The 12954-nt window shown below is 36.3% G+C and overlaps 1 protein-coding gene across 1 annotated transcript in view; it reads left to right on the plus strand.

The window, feature by feature from the left end:
• ORC4 (origin recognition complex subunit 4) overlaps positions 1-12954 on the plus strand; it is a 116332-nt gene that overhangs the window by 102206 nt on the left and 1172 nt on the right. The window contains exons 11-13 of the mRNA XM_044669888.1: positions 10545-10653; positions 11264-11359; positions 11446-11513. Coding sequence (XP_044525823.1) covers positions 10545-10653; positions 11264-11359; positions 11446-11513 — 273 coding nt within the window. The remainder of the gene's footprint in view (positions 1-10544; positions 10654-11263; positions 11360-11445; positions 11514-12954) is intronic.

The following is a 12954-nucleotide window of genomic DNA, read 5'->3' on the forward strand; positions in this document are numbered from 1 at the left end:
CTCATGATTTTCCAGTAGCCCAATAATTCTCAAATTGTCTCTTCTGGATCTGTTTTCAAGATCTGAGGTTTTGTCAATGGGGTGTTTCATATTTTCCTCAAAATTTTCATTCTTTTGATTTTGTTTTATAGATTCTTGCTGCCTTGTGAAGTCATTTTCTTGTAGTTGTTATATTCTAATTTTTAAAGACTCAATTTCATTTCTGGCTTTTTGTTTATCCTTCTTCTGATCAGATTTTCTTTGTAGTTCATCTTTAACTTTTTTTTGACTCGTTTTCAAGCTACTCAATTTTGGCTTTCAAGACACTATTTTCTTGTTTAAATTCATGTATTTTCTTTTCCCAATGTCTTCAGTCTCTCTTGATTGTTTTTTGAGTTCTTGAGTTAATTGAATATTGAGTTCTTCCAAAGCCTGTGTCCATTTCACTTGAGTTTCTGTGTTTTTTTCTTGATGTTCCTTAATCCTCCTCTGATCCATTTGCTGTTTGTTCATTTCCTGGATAGAAGGTATTGATTGTAATTTCTTTTTTCTTTTTCTGTTGTTTACTCATATTTTTTCTTTCTTTTCTCCCCTGTAATTAGCTGTAATCTTTCTCCTTTGATTATTTTCTTTATCTGAGGGTTTGGATTATTCAGTCCTGGAAGGGTTTCTTCTCTGCTCTGCTGACTGACTAGATCAGTGAGCTCTGGGGCCAGATCTTCCCCAGGTAGTAAAAGCTAAAGATGTAATTTTGGCTACTTTCACTGCAGTATATGGGGGAGGGGTGTTAGAGCTTCCCTTCCCTCTGGAAGACTTCTTATCTGCAGTATTGATAAGATTAAGCCAGGGTGGAGTTGATCTGTAGAGCTCAATGTGCCCTGAGGGTCAAAACCTCCAGAAAAGGGGCTTGAGGGGAGAGCCCTTCTCCTCCAGTTGCCTCCCTGCTAACTGTGATCAAAGCCTTGAGTCTGGCACAGCTGTACCAGTGAGGCATTCTCTCTGGAATAACGCCCTTGTCCACCAAGAAATTCCAGGATCTGCTGAAGACTCAGTACACTAGGTTGGGGGATTGGACCTGTGATCTTCCTTTTTCCTTTCCCCTTGAACTCTACAGATCAAAGAATTCAAGACTTTGGGGGGGGGGGAGGGGGAGTACCTTTTAAGTTGGGTTCAGCAGGAGGATCCCCTAGCTCTGTTCTGTTGTCAGATTTGGTTTTCTCTCACCTTGAAGCCCTTTGTCCTTGATCAGTGTTGAAGGATTTACAGAGGTCTTTAGCCTTGGTGCTTCTAATCTGCCATCTTCCCAAAATTCTCCAGGAAATATTTTTTTGAGAAATTGGAGCTATTAATGCATTTTTTTCCTAGCCACCTCTTCAAGATATAGTAGCCAAGTCTTCTCACTTGGCCTCTTTTCCTATATTTATTTTCATATTCTGTTTCATATGTCCATTTTTAAGGACAATGTCTATTTTCTCCATGTAATTGCTAACTGTCAAAAACATCAGAAATGCTGAATATCTCAAAACTTACTAATATTTAGTTGCAATCTGGTGGACCAATTTTTATCAACAAATTTTAGCCATATTTACTTTTTGGTTAATGTCTAGAAAGTGGCTGTGCTAATATAATTGAAAAGCTAGTTAAACCTCTGCTTTATAGTATTTAACATGGAGGGCCCCAATTTAACAATTTTCCTAAAATCTTGAGAATGATAGTGGTATATTTTAGTTGTGTTTCTTTATATTATGTGTTAGATGTTTTATCTTTTTTCCTTTTTTATGTCTTTTTTTCTGCCATCAAATTGGGACTACGCATAATATCTTCTTTACTATAGAAATGAACTCATGAAAAGCCTTTTCTATCACTAATGTTTATTTGATATAGTTATTGTGGAGCAAAACAGTGAAATTATCTCAGTTTCAGGTGATCATTTCCATTTCTTTTAAGAGTAAACTCTTCAGGGGCAGCTGAAGTGGATTGAGAGCCAAGGCCTAGAGATGGGAGATCCCAAATTCAATCTGGCCTCTGAGACTTCTAGCTGTGTGACCCTGGGCAAGTCACTTAACCCCCATTGCCTAGTCCTTACTGCTGTTCTGCCTTAGAACAAATACACAGTATTGATTCTAAGATGGAAGGTAAGGGTTTTTAAAAAAATAAAAGTAAACTCTTCCATTTACTGTTACATGATTTTAGTGTCCATTGATAGTCCGATTAAATAGGCATCCTGAACATTAGAACTAAGCTTGTAAATAGCTAAAACTCATACTCAAGAATATATAAGATCTCGCTTAGTTAACTCCTTTAACTACTTTTGAAAATAAAAATTATACTGAGGTGATTTAAAGATAGGAGCTTTAAAAAGTAAAAGCTATATGAAAAAATAAGACTAACTACATCTCTATCCTTGTGATGAAAAGATTTCAAAGTTCTTCTGTATCATGTATAAAAGTATCTTCATAGATTTAGAGATTCAAGGGAACTTAGAGGCCATCTTTTTTAATTCTTTTTTGTGCTCAGATTAGGAAACAGACCCAGTAAATGACTTGGTTAAGTGACTTGCTGAGAGTCATGTAAACAAGTGTTAAAGGCAAGATTTAAACCTAGGTCTTCCAGCCTCCAAGTCTAATGTTTTATCTACTTCTTGGGAAGTGGAATTTAATTGACAGAATTGAAGTTTGGAGGGATATATATTCCCATAGCAAAATAATTTCTTGACAAATATCATTTCCCATTATAGTTTCTTTTGCTTGAATATTTGGCACCTTGTTATGATCAACTGGAAGGTTTGAACTTTCTTTGTAAAATAGTTAAGATTACTAGATTGAAGCCTCCCTGAGGGCAAGGTCTGTTCTTTTTACCTTTATTTGTTCTCTAGCATTTAGCACAGTTTGTTTTGTGGTGAGCATTTAATAAATGCTTGTTGACTGACAATCTCTATTCCCATATCTTAGCTAAACAACAGTGCTTCTCTGATTTTCTAAATAATAAGACCTCAGCTCCTCTTGTGTCCTTTGTGTCCCCATCACACATCACAAAATATATGGCCACTTACCATGCAGTAGGATTTTTGGCATTAAAAATATATATTTGTGGTAGGTTTTTTTTTTTTTTAACTTAACCTTCAGTCTTATAAGAGTGGTAAGAATTAGACAATTAAGGTTAAGTGACTTGCCTAGGAAAGGTCTGAGGCCATATTTGAACCCAGGACTTTCTGTTTCCAAGCCTGTTTTTTTATCCACTGAGCTGCATGACTGCCCCAAATGTATATATTCATTAAAAAATATTTTTAAAAAGAAAATGTTTCTTTATAGTAGTTTGCCCTAAGCAACTGTGGAGCTTATAACCCTAGTCCTACATCTCAATTCAGAGACTTTTTTCCTTTAAACTAAATCCATGGGCTACATATTTCATTTGTAGTAGCCTATTCCCAGTGAAGAAACTCCTTCTACTAGTGTAACTCAGTACTTACTCTCTATCTGAAAGTATTAGATGTATATACTGTGGGTTCCAAGAGATTAAATGATTTGCCCAGGACCACATGGAACCTTGAACCAAGGTCATCCTGATAGGAAGGCCAGCACTGAATGCAAAACACTATAATATCTCCTCATGTCTTTTTAAACTTATAAGATGTTCTTTGTATTTAATATTAAACGTTCTTTTATCCCTCATACCAGGGGTCGGCAACTTATGGCTCTTTCTGGAGGAGCCATAAAGTCAATTTTTTTTCAGCCGCTGTTGCAGGAGCGCGCACTGTGAGAACTGTATGGCTCTCACAAAATTACATTTTAAAAAATGTGGCGTTTATGGCTCTCACAGCCAAAAAGGTTGGGGACCCCTGCCTCATACTATAATCCCAACTCTGAAAATTGGAAAGAATCAGCAGCCACATTTTCATTAGAATGTGCTTCTTTTTCTGCATGTCCTTAGAGTTGCCCTTCTTAAACATCTATTTCCTTTATGAGTACCAGAAAATAGCTAGTAAAAAATTTACTTGGACTTGACCTGTAATTTTCTTAGTGTTAAGATCTGTTAGGGAAACTCCTTCAGATTGGTGCCTTATCTTTACCTTGTAGTTTTAGAGTTATCTAGGCTCACTAAAAGCTTAAGTAACTAGCCTGTGGTCATCTTGGTATGTTTCAGAAGAAGAACTTGAAACCAAGTTTCCTGATCCCAAATTTATCCCTCTAACTAATATACTACCACCTTACCTCTCACTTTAATTGGGACACTAACACAGTGCTGTGGAGTTGTGAATTCATCCCACTATTCTGGAGGGCAATTTGGAACTATGCACATAGGACTTTAAAAAAAAAAGTGTTTATTTCTTCCTATATTATACTTCCTGTCTCAGAAAGAAATTCCTTTTTTGAAGTTAAACTTCACTCATTCTTTATATTTTTTACCTCTCCTTCATTGTATTCCCTTTTTTTTACCTCTATATATAGTTGTTCCCCCAGGATTTTATTCTTAGACCTCTTCTCCTCCCTTCCTTCTCTCTCCTCTCTTAAATCTTTAATCTCTTTTCCCCTCAGGTGATCTTAAACTATGCCCATGCCTTCAGTGATTACTTAAATACAAATGATTCTGAAATACTTGTCTCCCTTCTTAGTTCCAAATCCACATTTCCAAATACTTAACATCAACCACAAAACCTCATGACGACAGTTTTCAAAGTATTGTCAATAAACTCCTAGAAGTCCCCAGGATTCTTTTGGGTGTCTGCAGTTCAAAATTATTTTCATAGTAATATTAAACTATTATTTGCATATTAAAATTTACCTCTCTTCTCCTACTCTGTATCTTTTTGAGGATGGATTTACTTCAATCAGATTAACATTGCCATAGATTTAGTACAGAAGCAGATATAAGAATATTACTACTTTCAATTAAGCCAGACATTAAAGAGATATCCAAAAATATACAAAACAATACTATTCTTCTCAGTATATTTTTGTTTGAAAAAGTTATTTTTCATAAAAAATATTCATCATGTTAACATAATGATTTTATGATTGTTATTTTTAATAATTTAGAGAGTAAAAAACCTCTCACTTTAAATTTTTAATCAGTAGATATAACTCACATAACAAAAGCTTTTGGGTGTTCTAAACTTTTAAAATTGTAAATGAGTGTTGAGTCCAAAAAATTTAAGGACCTCTAAGTTAGTAAGCATTTATTAGGCACCTACTCTGAGCCAGACTCTGTGCTAAGCACTGGCTGTATACAAAGAGGCAAAAGACAGTCTTTGACCTCAAAGACCTCACGATCCAACAGGGGAGACAACATGTAAATAATTATACCAATAAATGATATACAGGAAAAAATCAGAACCAGAAAAGGTACTTTGAATTAAGAGGTTTTAGGAAAGACTTGTAGAAGGTAGGATTTTAGCTAGGACTCAAATTAGGGAAGCTAAGAGGCAAAGATGAGAAAGGAGAACATTCCAGGCATAATTAACAGCCAAAACCAAAAAAAACCTAGAGTTGAGAGATGTAGTTTATTTTTCTAGTAATAGCAAGGAGGCCAGTGGCAGTGCATTGAAAAGTACATAGAAGGGACAGGGGAAGGTATAAAGAGACTGGAATGATTGTGGCGGAGGGGCTAGACTGTGAAGGACTTTGAACACCATATACAGTATCTTATATTTGATCCTAGAAGTAATAGTCACTGAAATTTATTGAATATCTAAGTGACATGGTCAGACCTATGCTTTAGGAAAATCACTTTGGTGGCCCCAGTAAATTTACATAAGATAAATTTGTAGTGGACTAAGAAGTTTCATCATTTTCTTCATTTTCCTTTACCAGCATGTGTGGAGGACTGAAGGCAGGGGTTGTGGGAGTGATCCAAGCCTGAAATGTGACTGGGCACACTACAATAGAGATAACGCACTCCAGAAGACAATAAAGAGCAGAACTGGTTCACCAAGAAGTTTAAGATAGGGAAAAGAAGGGGAGAATGGTTAGTGCAAGGGAAACTGTCTCAGAACTACCTTTGAGAAGTCAGGAGGCATGTTCTATCTAAGTGAAGAGGAGGAAGGTTTGTTATGGGAACACAGAGGGAGAGGGAGAAAACAACAAGATTATGGAGTTGATGGTGCCTCTGTGGTTAGTGGCAAGATGAAGGGTGTGACCTTCTTGTGTGTGGCAGAGATGAGGTCTGGAAGGTTAGGCCATAGGAAATGTGGATTGAGGAATTGGGTCCTGAGGTATTTCAAAGGTAATATCATGTTGAAGTCCATTGCCTACCCTCCTGCATATGAGAACATGATCTGTGAGCTATGTGCTGACCTCATTGAGGGAGAGCGAGAGTGACATAGAGATTAGGAGACAACAACTACAGGATTTTGATTGGGGAGTTGGGGGTAGGAATTGTATGGACCTCTAAGGAGGAAAGGAGATAGAGTGAGGGTAGTAGGTGGTAGGCAGAGAACCTAAAAGTGGCCATTGAGAGCAAAGATGAGTGAGTGCAGGGGAATGAGGGAAAGGGCTCCAGGGATGCTAGTCTCAGTGAGAGCCAGAATTTAGAAGGAGTGAGAAAGGAGAGAGTGTAAAGTAAAAGCAGGTTTGTTGCCTGCGGAGCAGGTATTCTGGGGGCACAGTGGAAGCTTCTGGTTGAATTTTGTGGTAGGAGAGTTAACAGCAATGGGGAATGGGTTTTGGATGAAGACCTGCAGGATTTCAGAATCAGTGTATGTGTATATGTATCAGAAGTGAAGTGTATAGCCAGGTTTGTTTTAAGAATCATTCAATGAAAGGTGCTTTTCTCTTCCCAAGCGGAAGCTAAAGATTAGGCAGGAATTGAGCATGGTACCAGACAGAATGAGTGCAATCTGCTAGAATGTCTCCCTACCCCAACCCCCTGCCCAGTTTCTACTGTTCACTTCCTTCTGGAGGCAAGGCTCCTCTTCATGCTTCTCCTGGAGGCTAGAGAACAATCAGGAGAAAGATACAGCCATGTGGAAAGCATCCTGGCTTCTTCCTTTTCCTTCTAGAGGTTGGAGATGAAACAGGCAACAACTAAGCCACAGACAGAGGGATTTCCCAAAGTCCCAGAAGGCTGTGCTAGTGAAGCAGAAATGCTTCTAGATCTTACCAGGCTGAAAAAAAAAAGACCAACCTAACTCGGTATGGAAAGGTAGGCTGGTTAGTTGGGTGATGAATTCTTTGATGATGACAATTCATAATCAATGAAAATGTAGTTACCCTCAGTGCTTCTCCTTCTAAGTGACATGGCAGAGTGTCAGAAAAGACCAACTTTGCTAAGAATCATAAGGTTTGTGGTTAGTCTACAAATATTGCCTTAACTCCTGGCATTCTTAAGTGTGAGATCCTTGCTCACTAATTAATATTAATATTTTTTAACCTTTTTTCCCAAATTATAGAAACAGTTTTTTACAATTGTTTTCTGATAGTCTTCAATTCAGATTCTCTCCCTCTCTTCTTTCTCTTGCTCCCTGAGGTGGTACATAGTATGATATAGGTTGTACAGTGCTTTCAAAGTCATATCAGTATTGACATTTATGCTGAGTTACACCTGAGCAAAAGAATGACCTGCAAGTTTTTCTTTGGAGAGGCAAATTAATGAGGTGATGGAGTTGATTCTGTCATGCATTCAAAGACAACAAGAAAAATCGTATCATGGGATATTTATTCATATCATACTGCACTACTTTTGATAAGCATTTATAGAAAGACCACCACAAAAATAATTTCGACTTATGTATCAAAATATGTTTCCAAGGAGAAAAAGGGAAGACTAATGCTACTGATATCTCAGTCTCAAAATGAAATCAGCCTGTTATACTTTGATAGTAGTTGGTTGCAAAGATGAAAAACATTTCGGCAAATATGGTTCAGGAAAACCTGGTTTGAGAGACTAGTGGCTTATAGTCTGGTAAAGTTTCATGCCAATATATAATAATATTTTTTTCAAGGAAAGAATTTGCACAGGATATGAAAAGGACCAAATACCAATAAATGAAATGGATTTTTGTCAGTAAACAAATGCATACTAATCTGAGAATTCATCAGATTGTTACAGGAATGATCAGAATTAATGTAAAGCTCAAAAAGATATGTGACATACTATTAAGAACAACTTCAAACTGGCCTGTCTAAATGAGCTGTTGACAAGAAAAGTGGAAAATAGATGGAAATTTGTACATCAACATAAATTAAAACTATTTCCACAAGATGTTATAAATATAAAAAAATTTACCATAAAGAGGCAGCAAAAACAGGCCAGTAAACACTTGATCTCTTTACCAACTAAGATGAAAGAATAGCTAAGGGCAATGTTGACTTAGAATACAAACCCCATAACATCTTAAGATCTTGCAAAGAAAGATAGTGAAAAATCATAAACAATGTTTTGTTAAAAAAACATGGAGAGAGAACCATTGGAGGAAAAAATATTTTTAAAAGGTGGGTGAGAGACTTATCTATACAAAGTCATTCCAAGGGCATTTCTGTATGTTAGAGAAAAAGAAAAACTAAGATAAAAAATTGAAAAGGAATAAAGATTTTTAAAAAAATATTGTTCTGTTATGAAGACCAACTAAGTTACCACATTTGGATTCTGTGGGTGTTGCTTAATGAAGTGGAACTGGTGCCAAAGGAAAAAAGATGAGAAAAACAGTTGGAATAGATCAGATAGAGAGAGAGGAGATTTTGATGGTCAAGCTATTTGATAGAGAAAGAGATTCCAAAGCTATAGAAAAATAATTGATCATTTCTTACTATGAAAGAGAATAGGAAGACAGATCATTCTATTAACATTTAAGTACTTCTTTTGTCTAAATATAGACAAAATGTAACAATTAGGTCTTAAGGCCTTTGTCTTCTATTTGAATTAGGCAGGCAATGGAGATCCAAAATACATTGCAGGTAAAGATGCCAGCAACTGGGAAACCTACAACCTGAGCCTTGAAGGAAACTAGAGATTGCATTATAGAAAGGATTACCAGTGAAAAGATAATGATGTGAAAGAGAAGTGGGTATTGCCTATGTAAAGGAGGAAAGTAATGTAAAAAACATCTGGAAAGGTGGTCTGGGGCTAAGTTAGAGCCCTCCTAAGAGCCCTAAGGAAATCTCAGGGATATCTGTGGGGGAAAATGATGGGAGTGGAGAGATTTGTTGTCTTCAACAAATAGTAAAATTTCGAAGATGGGTAAGATTTTGGAGAAAGACTGAGTTCAGATTTGGATTTTTGCATTTGAGTTATGGATTTTGTGCCATTTTCAAAATGCAAAAAGGCAGTTAGTTTATGAGGCCATGGACCTTGGGAAGGAGATAAGGACTGAATATACTTAAATCTAGTGGTCCACGTCATAGAGATGATCATTTAGCCTAAGGAAACTGATGATGTCAAGGGAGTGTAGAGGGGGAAGAAAAGAGGGCCAAAGCAGAGCTTTGGATTGTCTTAAATCACATTGAGGTGCTCCAGCAAAGAAAACTGTGGAGTGGTCATAGAGGCGAGAGAACATTGTCCTAAAAACCCAGAGGAAAGACTATCCAGGTGAGAGGTGATCCAGTTGTCACAGTCTACAGAGATCCAAAAAGATGAGAATTAAGAAATGGCTCCATTGAGGTTGTGATAACTTTGGAGAGAGCAATTTCAGTTAATGTGTTTAAGTCAAAAGCCAAATTGCATGGCTTTGAAAAGAGAGTGAAATGGGAAGATATAAGAGACAGGAGACCAGGAATCTTTTTCTAACAATTTGAGAAAGCAGAGATAAGGGACAAAAACATTACTCAAGGCCTACTTTTTTTTTTTTTTTTTTTTTTTTAAGCATAGGGGAGAGTGTTGTGTTGGTAAGGAACAGGTAGTAGTGACAGATTCTGAGGACACTCTGCTGAAAATTCTGGGTAAGGGATTGGGTAGAGGGAGTTATCAATTTATCAGAAACCAAGCCATTAAAAAAAAAAGTGGTAGCTTTACTCATGAACTCTTGTAGCACTCTGAAACTTTGGTGAGATTTTATCACATTCTATTTTGATTTCTAGTTATTTATGTAGCTTTTCTTCACCAGTATATTTTAAGTTTCTTAAGGAGCAGAAGCCATTTCATTTTTATAGGCTTCATGCTATAGCTCCTTTAAGTGAATGTTCAGTGAATACTTGTCAAATAAATGAGTTCTTTTATGCATAAAACTGAAAGCAGAGAAGTCAAGTTTATAAATATGACCTTCAAATTACTGTGAGAGAATTTTGAACCTAGAAACAAATCTTTGCCAAGTAGTCTTCCATATTTCTTTTACCGTTGACTCCCTTCCCCAAGTCATTAGTTTAAATGTTCTCATATCTTGGAAACAATACATATAATTGCATCTCGGTAAGTAAGGAACTCAAATTTTTTAGTCACCTGGTTGTTTAAAAAAAGTTACCTATAGAGAGTTGAAGCACTTTGATAGGGAATGAAACCTGAAAGGACCTCATGGAGCTGACCATTTTTAATCTTTCCCCAAAACTAAGCTCTAAACTGCAAATTGGTCCTTATTATCATCAAAGTTCCCACACTGAGTGATTTATTTTTTCCAATTCCCTTTTTTTTCCCCTTAGATGCTTGCCTTAAGTCACATAACACCATCTCGCCCGTTTATTATTCCAACAGACCTGGTGGAGGCAAACCATTTGTGTAGTATGGACTCTAAAGGAAATATTGTACATGGTAAGAGTGCTACCTTTTTTTGTGCTTGTGTATATGAATTCATATTTCCATTTATAAACCAAGTAGTTTATACATCAGATTGAAGGCCTCTTTTAAGTTTGCCATTACTTGTTTCAGAGAGAGAGAGAGATTTGTTTTCTTAGAGAAACCAGTTTTATAACATTAGTCAGTGGAAAGTACACTTAACCTAGAGCAAGGTGACCTGGGCTCTAGCCCCACCTCTGAAAACTTACTATATATGTGATCTTTAGCAGGTACTTTTCATTTTCCTCATCTGTGAAAGGGAGTTGACGAGATGACCTTGGAGGTCCCTTCCAGCTCTACACCTAGGAGCCATTATAATTATATAATTGATGTAAATTATTATATAATTACATCATGTAATTTTAGATAAGTTGCAATTTATATCAGTTTGTACAATAATAGTATAGTGCTTATGTCTAGCTACTTAAATACACTTGAAAAATACATATTAGCTGAAGGAAAAAGCAAACCATTAGTATTTTTGCCAAGAAAACTCCAAGAACAGTATTAGGGTGCTCTGGTCCATGGACTCACAAAGAGGTGGACACGACTGAACAACTTCAGTTTTGCTTCTTTCTCATTTCAGGTCTTTCGGTGTTAGAAATCTGTCTTCTTATAGCAATGAAGCATTTAAATGATATTTATCAGGATGAGCCTTTTAACTTTCAGATGGTCTATAATGGTAAGATATTTTAATAATTATGTAATTGGCATGTCATTTTTTTTTTATTCCAAGCATACCCAGTAATACCATTTGTTTTAATGCAGAATTTCAGAAGTTTATCCAAAGGAAGGCCCATTCAGTTTATAATTTTGAAAAACCTGTTGTTATGAAGGTAAGATATGATTTTGTGCCCTTTTCTACCAAAAATAAAAACCAGGTTTTTTTCTGCTCTTTCCAAAAGAGAGGTCTCTTTGACATGAGGTTTGTTCCTTTGCGTGAATTTTTATAGGTAAATTTACATAGACAAGAAAAAGTGAAAAGAATGTATAGCCATGGAAATCTAGTTTTCTTATTTTTGTGGAGCTCTGCTGCCCTCTGCTGTCTGATTCTAGGTATATACAGTCATGGAATTACATTTTTCTTCAGTTCATTGTATAAATTACCATGTCTATTGACTTCCAACCCAAAACCCAGCTTTTTCACTTGCAGTGGCTAATTTAAGGAGCCAATGAAATTAGGAAAGTGAACTCATTAAGATGTATCTGTCATTCATATATTTGAAATGTTATGGGCTAGAAAGGGCTGTATAGATAAATCATCATAGACAGTCCCTCCTCACCATGTTCTGCTGATGGAACTGATGGCCTAGAGAAATTGTGGCTTGCCTAGAATCATATATGGTTTTGTGAGAATCAGGATTTCCTACTTTTGGCAAGTAGGTCTTGTAACTCTCAGATCTGATGGCTCATGTGGAGAGCCTTGGGGTTGTTTGGTCTTCTTCCGAACCAACAATGTCCTAGATCTTTGGATGAGTAAATAGCAAAGTGAAATGGAATTAGAGATAAATTGAGTGCCATACAAAAGGCTCTAAGTATGGCCAGGAGTCTCAAGGTGGGGTATACTCTCAGTTCACCACTACCACAGTTTTTAGATGAGGCCAGAAAGTGGAATGTGTGACTAACATTTAAAGCAATTGTTGTACAGAGAGTAAAAAAAACAAACCCTGCTAAATAAAAATCTAAGAGCACATAAGAAAGCCAGAACTTTAAGGTAGGATAGATAGAGCCCTTTAGTGTTGGCCCTCTTCTTGTAGGCAGTGAGCCAAATTTGTTCAATACCAGAATATCAGTTTTTGCCAAGTACCCCAAAATGTTTTGTAGGCTTGACTTTTTTTCTAGGCCATCCAGTCTTGTATAATGAGAGTTCTAAGAATAGAGAGGTTTAGATATGTAAATTTACCAATTGCTTTTGAAAACAAGACTGATTGTTAATTCTGGTGACATTAGGGAGAGAGCATTGCTAACCTCTAGGGTTCAAAACATTCTTAACTCTTCTCTGTGGAATACTTGGACTCTTCAAGTTATTTAAATAGTCATTCTTTGAAATAGTTATCTCAATATGATAATAAATATCCTAAAGAAAAGTTGTATGTATTTTATGTAAACTTTTATGTATACATATTGCCTCCCACAATACTTTTTAAACTCCTTGAGGTCAGAGACTGTTTAATTTTGGTTTTGTATCTCCAGAATGTTTCAGGGTGCTTATGTATAGTAGCTGCTTAATAAATGCTTACCTAAGATTGATTCTAAACAAGCAAACTACAAAACATA

Source organism: Gracilinanus agilis, chromosome 3 (genome assembly GCF_016433145.1).
Source record: "Gracilinanus agilis isolate LMUSP501 chromosome 3, AgileGrace, whole genome shotgun sequence".
Classification (NCBI taxonomy): domain Eukaryota; kingdom Metazoa; phylum Chordata; class Mammalia; order Didelphimorphia; family Didelphidae; genus Gracilinanus; species Gracilinanus agilis.